This window comes from Haliotis rubra, unplaced genomic scaffold (assembly GCF_003918875.1).
Source record: "Haliotis rubra isolate DU_JTF1 unplaced genomic scaffold, ASM391887v1 Scf6, whole genome shotgun sequence".
NCBI classification, from domain to species: Eukaryota; Metazoa; Mollusca; class Gastropoda; order Lepetellida; family Haliotidae; genus Haliotis; species Haliotis rubra.
In genome coordinates, this window is record NW_025767301.1 from 736,025 (window position 1) to 757,500 (window position 21,476).

Genomic DNA, 21,476 nt, shown 5'->3' on the forward strand with positions numbered 1-21,476 from the left:
GAAATGACCTGATATCAAGCACAAAATTTGTATCACTTCTTCAGTTTTCCAAAGGAGACGTTGCTTAAAGTGAAATCTAAGGCAATGCTAAATCTTGAACTTTCATTTGTTTGATACAACAAGGGCCCCTCATCTGTCACACTTAGTTTTAAACATGGCAGATGCTTCTACATACTTTCACCATTGCTCAGAGCATGTAAATGCATTGACAAAGCTACTACTGTATTCTAATGTATTTTCCCCAACCCATGTGATCTATTTACATACAAAACCTAAATAAGCTTGTGATACTGGTTACTCGTGATAGTTAATCTTACCAATTTGCAGATAAGGATATATGCCGCAAAACCAACTGCTTGGGCGATGAAGTAGAGAGTGATGAGAGCTGGGCTCAGGTCACATGGGACCGTTTTGGTGGAAAAGGGGAGGCTACTCATGGGTGAGTTATATTACAATCGCTTCAGGGAATTGAAAGGATTCAAGTTTCCACTTAACCGTTGAAAGGAGAAGGGAGCTGAGCCATAAGCATGAGTCAGGATAAGGAAAAATTTACAAATTTGCAGAGCATAACTTGGCGATGTTGAATCTTGCAAGCAGATAGAACATCAAGCTGTCATACACACCTTACTTCTGGCCTCTGTACCAGGGCAATCCTGGCTGGCCTGGCTGACTGCAATAGTCGCCGGACTTCCTGGACCCGCAAGTCTTCACTGAACCGCAGCTTTAGAAGCTACAACACAAACACCATCTCACTGCCACATCACAACTGGGGATTCAGTTAGAAAATACTTGCATGTTGAGTTTTAGGGTCTGACTCAGTAACCTGTGTGTCACTGTATCCAGATATCATGATATCAGTCACGGTGAACTTACTGTAATATTGCTGATTATAGCATTAAACATCAAGCTCATGAAAACAGATCACACACAACTTTTACTCAAGTGTCAACTACATTATTATCGGAACATTGTAACAGGTGATTCTACACAACTCAAAATTTTCTACATGACAAGCAAACTTGTCAACAAAAGGTGTCACAATTTTCTCACAAACGAAGAAACATTATCAACTGTTATGAAGTTCAGGCAGAAATGCGTGCAATAAATTATCAACACATTATCAACTGTATGATGGAGTGGTGCAAAGATGTTGAAGAAGGTGTCTACAACTTACAGTGAATCATTGTAGGTACTATTTAAGTAGAATGATAATAACTTGAAATATGTGTGCGCAGGAAAGCCCTGGACCAACAGGCTCCACCAAACTACAATGACATACCAGAAAGTAGCCACTGTGCCACACATAAACCATTGATATTTCACCTGTCATCCATCCAGTCATAAAGAAAACCTTTCTGGCTTCCTTGAGCAACAGGTCATTTCTACCCCAGCACGCTACAGACTTGACCCTGTTCACTGTTTACCTCCTCATCCATGTGTTCCATCCCATCCTCCTCTTCCTTGCTGCCTTTCGCTGGGGGTGAGGACGGAGTGGCCAGGCTACCCTGAGGGGGACGAGGTTTCTGATTCTGGGCAGACATCAACTGTGCCAGGTCTTGTCGACCAATCATGATGTATGCTGCTTCTGGCCAATCAGATGGAGGATTACATCTACAGTGTAGGATGGCCTCTCGAAATGGAAGGGCAACTCCCACTGGTAGACACTCGAGATCCTTTGGTAACATGCCTGTGGAGAGGACCATGCACATTGATCACAGTATATAGTTAATATACAGAACCTGTTCCCTTCAGTGACTATTAAAGATGGTCTACCTTTATCAAAGAATTCTTCTAACAATCAGAACTACAGTAGCAGAATAGTTGCACAGTGTTCATCTCAGTTATTGATTAAGACGACTGAGCTGTGTACCTGAAGGAAACAGACTATCATCATATCTGAACAGTCTCAGAAAATGCATTAATGTTAGAACTTTTCACAGAACTGTAACTTGTCTTAGTCATACTTACTGAAGGCCATCATATCCTGGGGCCACATACCCAGCTGTATCTGATGGGGGGGGTTTCAGCTGTATTTTCTCAATTATGATATGTGAGTGAGTGAGTTTAGTTTTACGCAACTTTTAGCAATATTCCAGCAATATCACAGCGGGGAAAACCAGAAATGGGCTTAACACATTGTACCCATATGGCGAAATGAACCCAGGTCTTTGGCTTTATGAACGAACACTTTAACCACCAGACTACCCCACCACCCCTGGTACATTATGTGGTATACCAGTAGTGTCTGACTGGGGATAGTTTACTGGTAACTAAGCACATACATTGGTGCTGTCTTTCAATAACAGGTTAGATGGGGTCAGAAGTTGTTTCCCATCATATGAAAGATTATTTCCCTTGTATTTGAACGGACTGGTTTTTTAGTCCATTGTTTTAAAGTTTTATACTTGCCAACTTAGAAACAACATTCTCAGTTCAACATGGGTACTCCACTGATATTTCATGCTGAAAAGTCTTTCTTTGATCCCCAAAATGCAGAGTGTCAGACAAGGTAACAAAACATAAAACCTCAACGATTTACAGGTATGACATGTATAGGGAACGAGCCAGTAATATTTTGGTCTTACCACTAGACCATTGTGGCAATTCCTTATGACAAGAAGTACTAGGATTAAGACAACACTTACCCATCTCAGACATTGTGAGTATGAGGCGCTCTGAGACATCGACATAAGGGTAGGTCTGGAAGCTGCGAGACATGGATAGGTCAGCCGTAGGTGCTCGGTGACCTACAACAATATCAGAGATTCCTCAACATCACACTTTCTTGCAGCAGGTCTGGTCCTTCACATTATACACCGGAAAACTCCATGGATGAATGGGATCATAAAGTAGTATGTTGAGGAAAAGTCCTCGAAAAAACTCCACAAAAAATGAAAAATTCTTTGTAGAAGCTCATGATTATGCACTATTGCCATGTCGTGTCAGTTACCTCATTATGGTGTGTGTTTTGTTTTGTGTGTGGTTTTCTACAACACTCAGGAATATACCAGCTTTACCATCATCAGCTGCCTTTAAATACTTGAATCTGGTTCATGGGGAATGCAGACACATTAGCAACCAAGGCACTGACTCTGACCACCCAATCCATTTGGTTCTCCCCACAACCAGAACAGGAAGCTAGTTTCATGATGTATGCGATAGGATTTTCATAATACCTGCTGGGGCAATTTTCTTGAGACATTTGTCCATGGCCTGTTCAGTCAAGAGATCTTTGTTCAGCAGTATGGCATAAAGCTGGAAAACAACAGGAATGTGCTGATGGTAGTGACATATAATGGATGATTTTACCATTTCAACCACAGAATTGTATTGTTTTATGCTTTCATCAATATCACAATGACATGCTAGCCATACCATTTGTTGATAGCCAGAGCAATGATCTATATGACATGGACAAACCAACATGTCATACAATGTAACCATCCTCTAGTAACCAGCTAGACTGGGGATCTATATGACATGGACAAACCAACATGTCATACAATGTAACCATCCTCTAGTAACCAGCTAGACTGGGGATCTATATGACATGGACAAACCAACATGTCATACAATGTAACCATCCTCTAGTAACCAGCTAGACTGGGGATTCCATGATCACAAGAAAATGCATGTTTTTAACTGTCAGCAAACACAGAATATACTGACTGTGACAACGTTCCTGATGTTGTTGCAGACGGTGGGGATGTAGGGTAGGGGTGTCCAGTCCTGGCCACGCAGGTAGTAGTAGATCCAGTGTTGGACGCTGGGCACCTGTCGGGGGAACACGGATGGGTACTGCATCTTCCGCAGGTCATCTGAAAAAATACATGGTCACATACATTACAACGCAATCATATTCTATCTTGTATAATGTTAATCTCAGTGCAGTGGTTCTCTTTGGGTAGAATATGATTGTCTAATGATGTATTTGCACAGCATGAAAACACACTACCCAGACAATATGGGCAGTTGCATACAAAGCCTTTTCTTATTTTGACAAAATCATTCATTCAGTACTTAGTGAAATGGTCATTATTTGTCAGTCAGAGAACAACTTGGAGAGGAGAGTTACCTTCAGTGATCTGGCTGATGTCATCAGAAGCATCAAACAAACCCGGGAAGTCTCGACAATAGTAGTCTGTATACGCAGAGCACTTCAGATCACTGACAAAACATATGTTTCTTTGATAAATCATAAGGTGAGTAGTTAAAATCAGCATTGTTAACGCACATCAGTTATTTTCAAACTCACACAAATTTGCATGTCCAAATACAGAACATACTAGCTTCTATGTGATCTAATCACTGCTTCAATCGTGCATTTTTCACATGCTCCTAGAACATGAGTGAGTGAGAGTTTAGTTTTATGCCGCTTTTAGCAATATTCCAGTAATAACACGGCAGGGGACACCAGAAATGGGCTTCACACATTGTACCCATTTGGGGAATCGAACCCAGGTCTTCAGAGTGATGAGCGCTTTAACCATTATAGTCTGTTTGGCTCAAAAGCGGACTGATGAATTGCAATCTAACTCGAAAACTAATAAACATAAAATACTCAATGAAACACTGATCATAATCAAAACCTCAGACCAACTCTGTGAGGTTTTTGCAGAATTTATGTCCTAAAAATAAAAAAGTTGTTTAACAAACTATCATTAAAATATCGACACAGTTCACTATTTGTTACGAGTGAGAAGTGCAGAGAAAGGGACAGCCAGCCAATTCATCGGTCCGCTTTTGAGCCAAACGGACTATAGGCTATCCCACCGCCCCTCTTGTATCATGAAGATGTGATGACAATACTGAATAAGAGTCCTGATGACAGTGATGCAGTATTTACATCCCGGGACTATAGGCTATCCCACCGCCCCTCTTGTATCATGAAGATGTGATGACAATACTGAATAAGAGTCCTGATGACAGTGATGCAGTATTTACATATAATATACAAAGGACCTTTTAGCATACAAACCTTGCTATTTGGAACAGTACAGTGGCCAGGTCCTGTAGCTCCTCAGCAAGCAATAAATTCAACTTCATCTCCTGAAAAAAAAAATCACGTAAAGTTTTATGCATACTGAATTTGATTTTGATTTTTAGCTTTGTTAGCAGTTAGCAATATTTCAGTTGTCATTTGTGCATAAACAAGTGTTGGCCAGATAATACAGTGATTGACATCATGAGTTTTGATCTACCCAATTCAGATACCATGACATCCATCAACCATGGGCCTAATCCCGTTTCTCACTTAAGACAAGCATGGGTTGCTGAAGACCAGTTCTAACCAAGATCTTCAAGCATGACCTGATGAAGACCAGATCTAACCCAGATCTTCAGGGGTAATTTGCCCAAGGAAACCTATAGACAAGCATGGGTTGCTGAAGACCAGTTCTAACCAAGATCTTCAAGCATGACCTGATGAAGACCAGATCTAACCCAGATCTTCAGGGGTAATTTGCCCAAGGAAACCTATACGGTTCATAAGCTGTGAATCAGTGTTGCTAACACTTCACCTGAAATGGAACAGAAAACCGACCAGGAGCCATCATTTAATGACAGTTATAAACATGCTGGCATCATAACCTTTAGATGGATAAGGTGAAGTGAAATGGGGCTAACATCGTACTAAGAATATTTCACTCATATGATGATGTGCATGCAGGTGTAAGTGTAGCTGCTTGTACTAGCCCAGACTCAAGCTGGTTTAAAGTGCTAACTCACTGAGATACCATGCCGCAGTTAAGCATGAATACCCCACTCAGACACATTATACTGACTCCGAGCCGACCAGTTCTTGTTTTCCTCATTAATGCACAGCGCCAGGCAGGAAACAACAAGTACAAATATGTAATTTTTAGAGTAAAATTGATATTTTATACTTATCCTGACTCATGCTTATTGCTTGTCTTCTTCTTCTTGCGAACCTAGTGGAACACTTGTATCTCCCAATTGAAGTTCCCTTCAATAAAAAATCACTCATTAGTACCCACCACGAGTTACCTCCCTTCCACAAGCGCGGGAACGAGGGCGCCACCTGAACCCATGTGCCTCACTCTCTCATCATATACTGAGCCCAACATTTGAATTTTCAGGGAAATCCAAAGTGTTATGTGGGGAGGATGGGAGGGCTTACCTCATGAGTCAGGATAAGTATAAAATATCAATTTTACTCTAAAAATTACATACTTTTCCTTATCCTGACTCATGCTTATTGCTTGTAGAATCCGACGGAAAAGGAGGTGGGAATATATAATACTTTGGATTTTAATAATTAGTGATTTGAACTGTGATGATTGTAATAACCCTGTGGGAACTTCATAAAGGCACTGAACTGATGAATTCCTGCTGCTAACTTATCAGCTGCCATATAAAGGTTATTACAATTTACTTATTACGATAAAATTATATATAACATTAATACAATGCTTAAGACTAATAGACTTAAAGGTCACATGCAACGTAAAACACAACTTTGCAGATTCTGATACCTTTCGGTATGGACTTACCGAAACAAAGCGTCAAAAATGCAAATTCAACTTATAAAGTTGAAAAATAACGCGATGAAAAAAAAACGCGCGAAATCGGAGTTCAAACGTTTCCCTAATTTTCCCCAGACTTTTCTGGGGAATACGAAGAGTTTCAACAGCTGGGCTGCGCTCATAGCATGCGCGCAGTGAAATAGGTTCGCATAACTTGAAGCGGGCTGTCTGGTGAATACTCGGTGAAGGCTTTGGTGTGAGCTATTTTCATAATGTTTTGTTGATATCTCACAGGCGAGCTTTTATATGTTATGACAGTAAATAAACTGTTTATATAATTTCATTTGTCTATTTCACCACACATTCTTCTTACCGAGTCACTTTCTCAGTTCGATACTTAAAAGCAATGTCATTATTTAGCGTTGACAGAATTTCTAACTGTGATATAGATATGTCGCTGTCACAGACAAAACTCAATGTCTTGTTTTATTGACACCTGTGTGTCTGCCTGCCTGTCTGCTAATGACAATATTCAATACACAACTGCGATCACTGACCACATGCAATTTGAACTTAACACCAATCAGGCTATACACCATAAACAAACGCATTGATTTATGGCCCGAGTTGGTCTCTGTCATATTATGTAATTACACAGACAGGCAGGTGTGATACTTGAACACATGACATGTTATGATGTCTGTTGATTGCAAAATGTTATACACAAAAAATGAGCATGTATTTACAAAACCCAACATGAGCGTGAAGGCGGCATCTGCTAATGAACCAGCCGTTACACTTGAGTGCACACCCACCCGCTCTGACTGGGTTCGGTATCCCGGCTGCTTCGTTTCGAGGGAGGTAAACCCAAGTACAAAATATTGCACTTTTGATTTGCGATTATACGCTTATAATTTTGTTTATTTGTTTTTTCATAATCAGCAATGCATATTATATGTCATGAAGAAGTGATAATTGTGTTTTAATTATGTTTGATTTTTTGGACCTTTAAGCTTGTTAATATGATAGCATAAACTCCTTAGAGTTTGTTAGCTAAAATACTTTTATGATATAAACATAGTACTGAGCTTAAGATATGATTAAACTTAAGCTAAATATATAATAGCAAAAACTCCTTAGAGTTTATTAGCTAATACACTTTTATGATATAAACATAGTACTGAGCTTAAGATATGATAAAACTTAAGCTATATATATAATAGCAAAACTCCGTAGAGTTTGTTAGCTAATACATTTTATAATGTAACCATAATGCTTAAGATATGATGAAACTTAAGCTAAATATATAATAGCAAAAAACTCTTTAGAGTTTGTTAGCTAATATACTTATATGATATAAACATAGTACTGAGCTTAAGATATGAATAAACTTAAGCTACATATATAATAGCAAAAACTCTGTAGAGTTTGTTAGCTAATACATGTTATAATGTAACCATAATGCTTAAGATATGATGAAACTTAAGCTAAATATATAATAGCAAAAACTCTTTAGAGTTTGTTAGCTAATATACTTATATGATATAAACATAGTACTGAGCTTAAGATATGAATAAACTTAAGCTACATATATAATAGCAAAAACTCTGTAGAGTTTGTTAGCTCATATATTTTTATGATATGAGTATAGTACTGTGCTTAAGATATAATGAACTTAAGCTACATATATAATAGCAAAAACTCTGTAGAGTTTGTTAGCTAATACATTTATAATGTAACCATAGTACTGAGCTTAAGATATGATTAACTTAAGCTAAATATATAATAACAAACTCCGTAGAGTTGTTAGCTTATATATTGTATGATATAATAACCATAGTACTGAGCTTAAGATAATAAAAGAACTTAAGCAAAATATATATAGCATGTAGCTATTTAGTACTGTATAAGATAAGTAGAAATCTGTAAGATTGACTTATCTTCTCCGAGGAACTGTCAACTGTTGTGCGAGGACCATGGGACCGAATTGGTGGATACCTGAGACGTCCTCGGTGGTGATATCTCTCAGATTGGTTGGCAAACACCATATCGGATCTCCAGAAATAACCCTCCATTATGGTATTACAATCGCACTTGTCGTGAAGAGCAAGTGTAGATGTTAGCGCTCTAATATCATGAGGATTAGAAGCTCTTGGAGGGTCGAGTCCTGCAGTCTTGTAGGCACGTGGTATGACAGTTCTGATCCAAAAGGAGATAGTAGTACGAAAGACTTCAGTCTGCGTAGCTTGTTGATAGAGGAAATAAATCTCTTGAATTTTTCCCTCCTGTTTGGCTCGATGGAGATATATTTTCAGTGCTCTTACTGGCCATCGTGATAGATTCATTGTATCATGGGGTCCAAGTATATCATCAAAGTGTGTTCATAAACCTCACTTGTGAGGTGTTGGAGCACTATATTCAGATCCCAAGTTGGAGCGTGAAACTTCCGTTTTAATCCTCCAATCGGAAAGCTCGTAGCAAGGTGAGTAACTGGGTTTAGGTTAACTTGACGCCCGTTCTCAGTAATGACAGAGCTATTGCTGCAAGATAGGTGGACAAGTTGAGCCTATTAAAATCTTAGTCTGACGTAGATAACATAAGTAGTCAGCCACTTGAGGATGAGTAGCATATCTAGCTGTAAATCCTTACTTTGCAGCATAATTGACAAAACTGTGCCATTTGTCATCGTATAAGTTGCAAGTTGAGTTACGCAGGGCAAGCTAGACTGCTTTGCCGCTCTGGCTGAATAACCTGATATTCAGACACGCCTTGATACAATCCATACGTGAAGTTGGAATTGACTGTTGGATCTTGATCCATGGTCTCCGGTACAATTATACGATTCTGCGCCGTTACAAATCAAAAACCTAGAAATAGTAGATCTTGCGACGGTTCTAGGTCCAACTTAAGTAGGTTTACTAACCATCTAGTTGTGTTAGTAGCTTTATTTATTCAACTGTAGTCTGAGACGCTGTGGATTTGGATCCACTTGTATCCCGTCGTCTAGGTAAATTCGCTGCGAAGTCCTTAACGATGTAGGTGCACAACCAGGTGTGACTGCCATCGTTGAACTTTATGTAAAAAATCGCCTGACTGCCGTGCCCTCGTCCTTACTTGACAGGGGAGGTCTCTAACCTCAAGAAGGCAGCCCAATCATGAAGGTTCAGATTAGCTGCACTGTAAGGAGGCTTGCTCGTTCACTGATATATTGCTGTCACTTGCAACCTAAGTCTTGAAGGTGAACTATGATCGACCTCTGCGTAGGGGCGTTGTCCATCGCGGTCCAATCAGAACAAGGCATTTTGATTCTGTAGAGTACCCGCGCTGTGATGTCACCGGTGTAGCAGGAAAAGGAACCTTGTATAATATAGTGCCGTCGTTGATATTAGAACAATCGTCGGTCTTCACCGTAGCTTCCCAAAGTTACCCGAGTGACCACGTGTTTCGAGGGTTAATGGTAAACGCGCGAAACCTCCGGCGCGAAATACCTCGCTCTGTAATATTAATGCTGGGTAGGTTATTTTCCTGGTTGTCGTGAAAGTAACTTCAGTCTTGAAGATAATTCCGACTTCCTTATATAAAGGTTCAATAAAACTTGCAAGTTGACAGCTTGTAGACTGTATACATGAATGTATCGTCATAATTGTAGAATTAAAGCTGAACTTGTTGTACATATTTCTTCTCAGAAATCGTTGACGATTATGAGTTATACTCGCTGTAACAAGGCTGCTGTTCAATTTCGATATTGAATTGTCTGCAGATCTGCATAATGGTCACGCATGTAGATAATCTTATCGGAGTCCGGGATTGCATACCTAGCAATCTATACGGAAAAGTTGATTCCTGTGAAGATCTACGAAACGTCGTTGACTAAATAATACAACAACGTTCTGTGTTGTAAATAGCCTGTGCAATTGCTTCGCGTAGGCTTGTAGACGGCATATGGCATACAGTTGATAGACAACTCATGCGATGTCTTGAACGGACTGACGAGTGGCTATATATGACGAGTAGCTAGTATATGGAGACCTTGGAGGAGATTTCCTCAGCGAACGCCGGTGACTTCGCGAAGCTCTCGAAGTATCCCTTCTAGATCTTCTGGGTGAAGTAGACTTGGAGCCACTTAGCCTTCGCGACCTTCGCGAAGGTATCGAGTCAGAGCCCGATCAATATATATGAGTGCTCGCTTCACGAACGACCTCTGTGTTCTACAGGGTGTGGGCTCGGCGAAGCGCTACTCCTCCGCTATGTCCTCGCAACTGGTGAGGCTCTAGCTCCTTCGCGGAGGCGGCCTGGGACTTCCTTAGCGAAGTGTTCGCTACGGGCTGGGTTGCCCTTCGGCGGAGGCTTTTCCCTGGATGACCTTCTGGGCCGAAGATGACTTGGAGCCTGTTACTGGTGCCCTTCGTGAAGACCTTCGCGCAGCTTCATCTGCGTCCGGTCCTAGGGAGTGATGACTTGACCTTCGCGAAGGCTTTCGTGAAGTCTGGGGGTCCGAGTCAGAGTCCAGGGATGAGGTGATCTTCCTTCTCGAGCCTTTATGTGAGTGTTGATCATCAGAGTCCGAGGTAGGTGATGATCTAGAAGCCCTTCGCGAAGGCTGTACATCTGGGTCCTTCGTCGAGGTGGTCTGTGACTTCCTTCGCGGAGGTGGCTTAGTCGTGGCCGCTACGTTGACGGGGGGTCCCTCTGGGATGTCGTCTACGTTGGAGCCTTAGGCTCTGGGCTGGTTGTCTACCAGTCTGCAACGGTCCTCCATCATCTTCATGATTTGCCGCATCAGGTCGTCTGGGACAGTCTGTGAAGATGTAGTCGGTGCCCTCTCTGCGATGTTAGCGACGGGGCCCTCAGGAAGATCGTCCTACATCAGTGTAGACACATCAGGCTGCATGGCGATCTGTGCTGACGTCACTGTTGCCGACACCGGTCGTCTCTTGTGGCGTAGATCGGGTATGATAATCGGCTGATCATCATACAGGCCCAGTTCAGCGGTGGGAACAATCTCAGCTGAGAACGTTCTTGAAGACTTCGTAGATTTTCCCTTGGAGGTAGACGCTGCCCTGGGGGTACGGAGTCTGCGTTGAGTAGATGTCGAGGCCCTCTTAGACTTTGGCTGCGATGACGGGATGTCTGGGGAAGCAGGACGCTTCTTGGAGACGGCGGACTGCATCCCACGCCCTCTTCCGAGGGAAACTCTAGCGGAACACCAGACGGGAGGGGGTCGTCCGACAGCAGCTGACTGGCTAGGGGGTCCGATGTATCAGCCATGGCTAAACCTTGTTTGCGTGACCTATCTGCTGCACGTCTCAAGACGCAAAGATGATATTTATTAAATGCAGAATTAGATAGATTAATACCGTAACTGCAACGTGAAGAAAACGCACAAGGCGTAGTACAGCTAGGGCATATTAAATGCGGGGTCAGCATAATCTACAAATAGTACAGATTGTCATCAGCGTAAACTAGCTGAACAATCACGGAATCCCGTGAATAAACAGTAGAAATACGAATAATTATCAATACATATTGATGAAGGATACTAGCTACATCTCTATAGTAAACTATAAGAGGTAACTAACTAAGAATAACCAAAGGATATAGTGTGTAGGGAGACACAGGCGCTCTCACATCCTGCTCACTGGGCGAAGGAGGAGAGAGTGAGGCACATGGGTTCAGGTGGCGCCCTCGTTCCCACGCTTGTGGAAGGGAGGTAACTCGTGGTGGGTACTAATGAGTGATTTTTTATTGAAGGAAACTTCAATTGGGAGATACAAGTGTTCCACTAGGTTCGCAAGAAGAAGAAGACAAGCAATAAGCATGAGTCAGGATAAGGAAAAATATTTTTACGTCCTTTGGTATGACTTGGCCGGGAATCGGACCCACAACCTTCCGCTCTCCGGGCGGACGTTCTAATCACTAGCCACAGAGACCGTTTCAGATAAATAACGTCATAGTAACAGGAAATATGTATTCAAGTGTTTCTGGCTTTATTAATGACTAATGATCATTGTAATTAACACATTAATAAATGTTTGCATACCATAAGCTTCACATTCCTTGCATACCCCTCAACTTCAGTATCAACAACACACTGACCTCATAGACAAGGTGCAGGGCTAGCATGACAGCAGGGCTGTGAACAAACAGGAGACTGTTGGCGTTGATGGAGCAGGGTTTGGAGTAGGCCACTCGATCTGGGATTGCTGTGCAGGGAGACAACTCTAGCGCATCCTCAACATTCTCTGACACAAAGTGGTGGTGATCCGAGTTGACAAGATGATCCCAGTCCTACAAGTAATCATCAGCATCTTAAGAAACAGTACCACCTGTTATAAAGTCCAGATTATACTTGTCTATAGATTGGTAAGCAAACAAGTGTTTGCCATTGATATGGCAATGTCCCCCGCCGCTAAAGAATGGAATATTTATAAACATTTACTACTTTTTAATTTTTGGTCACATACAAGATGCTTGAAATGACTGATGTCTGCATAATCACCCAATGTAGGCTGTCGACATAATTGAAGACATTGGGTGAAATGTTTTATGAGATAAAGTGATCAAAGTGTCGTGGTGACCTTGAAAATCAGGTCAAGGTCACCAAAATTGCCATGGTGTCTGGGTAATCCCCCAATGTAGGCTGTCACCAAATTTGAAAACATTGGGTACAACAGTTCATGAGATATCACGTTAACAAGAATCGGGACGTACAGACGCACGGACGCTGAATACATAGTCCCCCGTTCCGCGTTGCAGGAAAAACAAAAGAAAAGCCAGGCCAGGTTTCTGGTATGATATGGGAAAAATGGCATCATTACTTCAAGAGTTATACAACTGTTGTGACAATTGTGTGGGATGTGTATGGAGCTGGTTGCTATGTCATTAGCTGCACAGTTTGGTCAATACCCTGGTGTATCTGAGGGGCTGTGAATGGTAATCAGGGATTTGGGTTTTCTGAGTGTCTGAACAGTGGACACTGCTGTTACAGTGTTGTCATGGTCTTTGCTAACTGTAAATTTCCAGTCAATACAATACCAAAACATTAAGGAACTGAAGTCTCCATAGAATCTTCACTAAGATACAACTTTTGGAGTCTCTGTGTCACATGGGTGACTTACATCCTCAGATCCTTGCTCTGATGGCCTTGCTCTCTTTGCAGACATGACTGGGGACATAGAAGTGTCAAGGTCACGCTGAAATAAAAGGAAACACATCAAACATCACATCAACAGATCATCAAACATAGTCAAATATGCTTAAGAGTATGAGTCACTTTAACCCCACATTTAATAGTATTATATTTACACTACATCCTGTCATTCTGGTGAAACCAATACACAAAGGTATGGTGTTGACAAACCTATCAACATGAGCACTGGGAATCAAACCAACAATCACAGGTTCTGCCATGCCCAATGGACACAACTCTGCACAGCAGACAGCAGACAGAGCAAATGAGTGAGTGAGTGAGTGAGCATGGTTTTACGCCGCTTTTAGCAATATGCCAGCAATATCACGGCAGGGAACACAAGATATCGGCTTCACAAATTGTGCCCATGTGGGGATTCGAACCAGGGTCTTCGGCATGACGAGCGGACACTTTAAACACCAGGCTACCCAAGCGCCCCTCTGAGCAAATGACACATACAACACAACAGAGCCTGTAGAATGTACAATTGAATACTCTATTATTGTAGGAATAGTTTTCATAACAATATAATATTTTGCTGAAATTATGTTAGAATTACAATCAATTTGAATACTACATCTTTTTTTTCATACATGAAATTCTGCATAAAATGAATAATAAAAAGACTACTTTCATATGGGGAGTGGTAGTTTTTTCAATCGATGAGGTGATCAACAGGAGTAGGTTACATACCTTGCTGGTCAGAGCAAGTCTGCTGATGTCATAACCCATCATGGTCAGCAGACACTTGGTGAACAGCATCCACTCCGACTGGTTGCCAGGGCTACCAGGGGTATTGTGGGATGTATACCACTTCCCTAACACCTGCAGAGCAGTATCCCTTGGCAACAGGTGCTTTAGAGCTTGCAAACACATCCCAACTAGAGAACAGATAGTACAGTTGACCTTCTCGTTTTAATCCTTTTTTTGATTGAGCAGTACGAAACTTAACCAAACCTGCAGAGGTTTTCAATTCTTTGAAGAGAGTCGTCCTTGGGGTACATATTATGCATTTTCCGGCTGAAAAATGTCCTGTGACAGTTGTATCAATGTTTTTTGAATAAAAAGATTGAACAATAAATAAACTCTTTTATTTATTATACGGCCCCTACCTCACGGAGTTACCTCCCTTAGCGCATGCGCACCAACTGGGTAGGCTCCTAGACCCGTGATCATCATTCCTTCTGCTGAATATATCAGTGAACAGAATTGCGGGGGAGGAGGAGCCCTACCCAAGGGCGACTCTCTTCAGAATTGAAAACCTCTGCAGGTTTGGTTAATTCTTTTTCAGAGAGATCGTCCTTGGGGTACATATTATGCATAAACACAGACTCCCAAAGACCGGAGGCCAGGGAGGAGGGAATTCTGTCCAAGCACACACAAATATAGCGATCGTATCATGGAAAAAAATTGAACAGACGCCATAACACTCACCTGTCACTTGTCCCAGTTTTCGCTCCGCCAGAGGCATTATGGGAGGGGAACTGACAGGGAGGAATTGTGCTCAAAGACGACCTCACTAGCATAATGAGACATTGCACGAGTGCTTAATGTCAATGAATCCCCACCCACTAAGTGGCTACATGAGAGCACCGTGAGGGGAATGCAAAATACCACTTACTAACGATATAGTAACTCCGTAGAGAATCGAAGGGGTACAGGTTCTCTGAGTGAGCACACAGTAGCAGACATGTCAATAATGGAATTATTGTACAGTAGCGCCAAAACAAACCAATAAACCAAGACTCACTCGGTCAGGGTGGCAGGACACTGTCCACTGGAGAACAGTACTGCCAAAGCTCGCCGCGACACGGAATGCGTGATCGAGCTGATAATGGCGTATAAACGCGTGCTTGGCCGGCTCCAAATAGCGGGCGAGCAGATCTCTTCAATGGGGAGTGCCGATGCAAAAGCTTTTGAGGCTGCTACTGCCCTGACCGAAGTGAGCCTTCAACCCTCAGGGGAGGCTTGCCCTTAGCCTGATAAGCCGCACAAATACACGAGACTAGCCAGCGAGACAAAGTCTGCTTGCTCGGCTGGCAGACCAGCCTTCCCGCCACCCTAACAACAGAACAGCTGGGTACCCGCACGGATCCCCTGCGTTCGTTTGATATAGACTTTGAGCGTCTGCCTACGGACATCCAACGGCTGAGTGCTCAGAGGAGTGGTCCCCGATGTGGAAGGCTGGGTAAGAGTAGGAAGTTCGATAGGAACTGTCACATGGAAGCGGATCGACCTTCGGTCGGTAAGTATCTGGGAGGCTTAATACTGACACGATCCGGTGAAACACAGTCAGCCGGTCGGACGACATAGCATGTAAATCGCCGACCCTAACGACCAGATGTTACCGCCACCAGAAAACAGCTTCCAGGTCAACAACTGAATGGAAATAGCCGATAGGTGTGAGAAAATGGGACCAGACAGCCAATCGAGCACGATCGACAAATCCCAAGGTGGACTGGTTCGCCTGGAGAGCAGGTCGAATCCGTCCGCCAGCGAAAGCGCCAGTACGAGAGGGTGCTGCCCCAGAAGAGCACCATCGACAGGGTGTGAAAAGTGGAAATAGCGGTGGAGTAGCCAATGGTCGGCTAAGCCGCCAGGCCTTCTTCCAAACGAAGCTTGCAAAACTCCAATACGGACTAAATCCGCAGAAAAGGGATCTGCAATCCCCTATCTGAACACCAGCGGCGCGATAGCGGGACCACCTATCCTCGTACTCAACGCTTGTCGAATCCCGCCGAAGCCAGAATTGTGTCTGCAACTGCTGCAGGAATTCGCGTGCTCGAGGTTAGACCTGACAGAGGCCAAGCCACCCACTGAATCCGCGGATTTGGGTGGGGCTCCATTCTGAGTGAGAATGTCCGGTCGCAAAGGTAATAGAACAGGAGGCTGAGCCAGAAACCTGAGAATTACCGAAACCAGCTCTGTGACGCCAAAGCGGTGCCAGTAGCACAAGTAGCCGAGCTGGCTGGGTGGACAGCTGTGAAAGGACACGGGAATGAGTGGTAACGGCGGAACGCCAGAGCACTTTGCCCGTCCAATCCAGCAGGAAGGCGTGCCGGCAGCCAACGCCTCTGGGTCCGTATCCGAGCAGAACATCGGTGTCTGATGCCCCCCGACACACAAACAGATCCACCTCGACGACCCGCATAACTGGGAGATTACTGTGAATATCTGCCTGTCGAGCATCCACTCGCAAGGGCCAGGATCCGGCGAGAGAGCACATCTGCTCGCACGTTCTCCAGCCCCGGGAGATAAACAGGGAGTACCTGACAATCGTACTGGTCGCACCAGAGGAGAAAGTCCCACGCATCTCACGATAAAACAACGTATCGGCCGCCCGCCTCTTCTGGGCCCGGGAAAAGGCCAGACAAATAGGGCAGGACTCAGCGCCGCGGGCCCGTCTTCTCGAGACAGGCAACGCGATAGCTCATGCCTGTCGGCCCGTGGAATTTCTCTCTGTCCACAGACCGAACAGGATGAAAAGGCCTGAAAGCAAACACGCAAGCATGTAGCTAACAGCCAGCAGCATATAAACACGTAGAAAACATTGAAAAATACGTGAAGGTTACCACGGAAAGTAATAGTTGGTTTTAATACGCAATATTACGACCACATGGCACGCTAAACTTCCCGCCATGGCAGAGCAACACGCGCGCGTAAACCACGGAAAGTTCGCGCGTATTTTGTATTAATACAAAGTCACAATTATGAAACAACCAACTGTAAAGCTTTACTGTTCCTTGTTTTAGGCAAATAAAGACCATACATACAGGTGGTGTCTCAGACATAGCTTTCTTATTAGCTTTCAGCTGTCCGCTCATGAAGTCGCGTTCTATTAACACGCCTGTTCACGGCAGTGACAGCAGAAGGAATGATGATACGGGTCTAGGAGCCTACCCAGTTGGTGCGCATGCGCTAAGGGAGGTAACTCCGTGAGGTAGGGGCCGTATAATAAATAAAAGAGTTTATTTATTGTTCAATCTTTTTATTCAAAAAACATTGATACAACTGTCACAGGACATTTTTCAGCCGGAAAATGCATAATATGTACCCCAAGGACGATCTCTCGGAAAAAGAATTCATTATACAATTGAGTCTCAATTAAATAATGCAATTCATTGCTCAATATGAACAGACTGACCCCTAAAATGATTTAAATCCAATTTTCCGCCTATCATTGTCCATCATAGTCACTACAGTCTTAAACAACATCAATATTTCTAGGGCAATGCTAATTCAAGAACAAATTCAGAATCAATATCAACTTAATTTTAGCAAAACAGTATCAACACTTAAAATATATCAGTACATTGATATCGCAATATATAATGTCATTCCAACCGTAGCTGATGAGGTAACACTGACTTACTTCCTGGTGACTTGCTGAGGGGCGGCAAGGATGTTCGACATAGCTGTCCACTTAATAGTTCCTGGAAGTAATGCAGAATGTGTTATAGTCCGTTTGGCTCAAAAGCGGACTAATGAACTGCAATCTAACTCGAAAACTAATAAACATATAATACTCAATGAAACACTGATCATAATCAAAACATCAGACCAACTCTGTGATTTTTTGGCAGAATTTATGTTCGAGTTAGATTGCAATTCATGGGTCCGCTTTTTAGCCAAACGGACTATAGTGTAGGTCTTCTAAAGCTGTCTGTTTTCCATTTCAGAACCAAACCAAATCAAGATATATACACCACATATACAAAAGCCATCTGCAGACATGGATTCATAATATTTATTACACAGCATTTGGCCTACATAACGACTTTCATACTGTTACCTGAAATATTCAGTTTTATCAAGTTTAACAGTGTAACACTGAAGAATCTTGTCACAGTGACAGGCAAATATGCATTCAAATGTGTTTCATTTTTCTGTTGCCACTCTTCACAAAGAAAGTTCATATCTTAACTCTACAAAAATACTTACAATAGTGAACCTGTTGCCAACATTGTCCCTGAGATTCTGAATGAAGCTGTTGCCACCTGTTGCCACGTCACTGACAGAGGCATCAAGCTGACTCATGTCATCTGTCTCGGAGGGGACCGGTGAGATGTAGTTGAACTGAGAGGACAGAGGGTAGACTCTATTAACAATGTATGGTATGAGCGGAAATAGGGAGTGGGCTATACTGATCACACAACATCTGCCAACAAATACACTTACCAACACTTCACCATATCGTTACTGACCCTTTACATTGCATTGAACATACTGATAGTTCACCACACACTGATACCTCACCTCACACTTACTGACACTTCACCTCACATTTTCGACACTTCACCTCATACTTACTGACAGTTCACCTCACACTTACTGACACTTTACATCACACTTACTGACACTTCACCTCACACTAACTGACACTTCACCTCACACTTACTGACCCTTCACCTCACACTTACTGACACTTCACCTCAAAGTTACTGACACTTCATATCACACTTCCACTTTACCTCACACTTACTGACACTTTACCTCACACTTACTGACACTTTACCTCACACTTACTGACACTTACACTCTAAATTTCACACACTTACACTGACACTTCACCTCACACTTACTTACTGACACTTAACACTCACACTGACACTACCTTCTAATGACACTCACACTTACACTTTCACCTCACACTTACCACTTTTTACCTTTACACTGCCTACCATTTGCAAGTCACCCCATACTTACTGATATTTTACCTACTAATGTTACACTTGACACTCACACTTACTGACATTTTTACACTCACACTTACTGACACTTAACCTACACTTACTGACACTTAACCTCACACTTACTGACACTTTACCCTCACACTCACACTGACACTTACACCTCACACTTACTGACACTTAATCTGACACTTAACTTACACTTACACTTTACCTCACACACACTTCTAATGACACTTTACCTCACACTTACACTTTACTTACACCTATTTACTGACACTTAACCTCACTCACACTTACACTTTTACCTCACATTTACTGACACTTAACCTCACACTTTACTTACTGATATTTTACACTCACACTTACTGACACCTTTTCCACACCTCACACCTCACTGACACTTCACACACACTTACTGACACTTAATCTCACACTTACTGACACTTAACCTCACTTACTCACTACACTTACACCTCACACTCACTTACTGACTTACACTTCACACTACACACTGACACTTTACCTCACACTCTACTGACACTTTACCTCACACTACACACTGACACTTTACTCACACAACTCATATTTACTGACACTTAACCTCACACTTACACTTTTACCTCACACTTACTGACACTTTAACCTACACACACTTACACTTTACTGACCTCACACTTACTGACACTTTAACCTCACACTTACAATTTTACCTCACACTTACACTTCGACCACACACTTACACTTAACCTCACACTGACACTTACCCACCACACTTACTTCCATTTTACCCTCACACTTACTGACACTCACACCTCACACTTACACTTTTTACCTCACACTTACTGACACTTAACCTCAAACTTGACATTTTACCTCACACTTACTGACACTTAACCTCACACTTACACTTTTACCTTACACTTACTGACCTCACCTCACTTTACATTTTACCTACACTTACTGACACTTTACCTCACACTTACTGATATTTTACCCCAGACTTACTGACACTTCACCTCACACTTACATTTTACCTCACACTTACGACACTTAACCTCACACTTACATTTTACCTCACACTTACTGACACTTAACCTCACATTTACACTTTACCTCACACTGACCTCACACTTCCATTTTACCTTACACTTACTGACACTTTACCTCACACTTACTCATATTTTACCTGACACTTACTGACACTTCACCTCACACTTACATTTTACCTCACACTTACTGACACTTTTTAACCTCACACTTACATTTTACCTCACACTTACACTGACACTTAACCTCACACTTACTGACACTTAACCTCACATTTACACTTTACCTCACACTGACCTCACACTTCCATTTTACCTTACACTTACTGACACTTTACCTCACACTTACTGACACTTTACCTGACACTTACTGATATTTTACCTGACACTTACTGACACTTAACCTCACACTTACTGACACTTTTCCTCACACTTACTGATGCTTTAACACATAGTTACTAACACTTTACAAAGTGCTACTGACACTTTAGAAAGGCATACAGAATATTCACCACACACATACTAAATCAAGACACTTTTCTTTATTTCCACTGACACTATATGCTCAGTAACACTTTACCATTAACTGACATTTTATCATATTCTTTATTGACACTTTGCCATATACTTATTGACACTTCAGGATTTTTTGCAGGTTACAAGGACATCTGTTTTAACATAATGATTACGAAATTAGATACATACACATGCTCCTGTATACACTCGTCCTACCTCATCGACAAATCTTGCATCCATGGCACTTGGTGGTCGGCTTGAGGTGAAGATACCTCCCCGGGCAGGGCTCCCCAACGGGGTGACTGCTCTCTGCATGCTTGCAGACCATGACCCCACAGGTAACATTGGGATGTGCACATGACTGACCTTAAAGGAACACCAGGTGTAATCAAACACTGTCGTAAATCATTCATTCAAAATTTAGTCATCTAATGTAAGACTAAGACATAGCCTTGAAACGGAAATCAATTAGAAACTGAACATAATTCAAGTAAATTTCACTAAGGAAAGAGAAGGATGGAGGATGTAAAACCAACATTCATTACTT

At 42.3% G+C, this 21,476-nt stretch overlaps 1 protein-coding gene across 1 annotated transcript in view; it reads right to left on the reverse strand.

Moving 5' to 3' along the window:
* Positions 1-21,476, reverse strand: part of LOC124255304 (anaphase-promoting complex subunit 1-like) — a 64,433-nt gene that overhangs the window by 32,135 nt on the left and 10,822 nt on the right. The window contains 13 exon segments of the mRNA XM_046689186.1: positions 624-730; positions 1,425-1,687; positions 2,646-2,747; positions 3,177-3,255; positions 3,670-3,818; positions 4,076-4,167; positions 4,979-5,049; positions 12,582-12,773; positions 13,604-13,678; positions 14,368-14,555; positions 18,047-18,107; positions 18,616-18,750; positions 21,146-21,295. Coding sequence (XP_046545142.1) covers positions 624-730; positions 1,425-1,687; positions 2,646-2,747; positions 3,177-3,255; positions 3,670-3,818; positions 4,076-4,167; positions 4,979-5,049; positions 12,582-12,773; positions 13,604-13,678; positions 14,368-14,555; positions 18,047-18,107; positions 18,616-18,750; positions 21,146-21,295 — 1,664 coding nt within the window.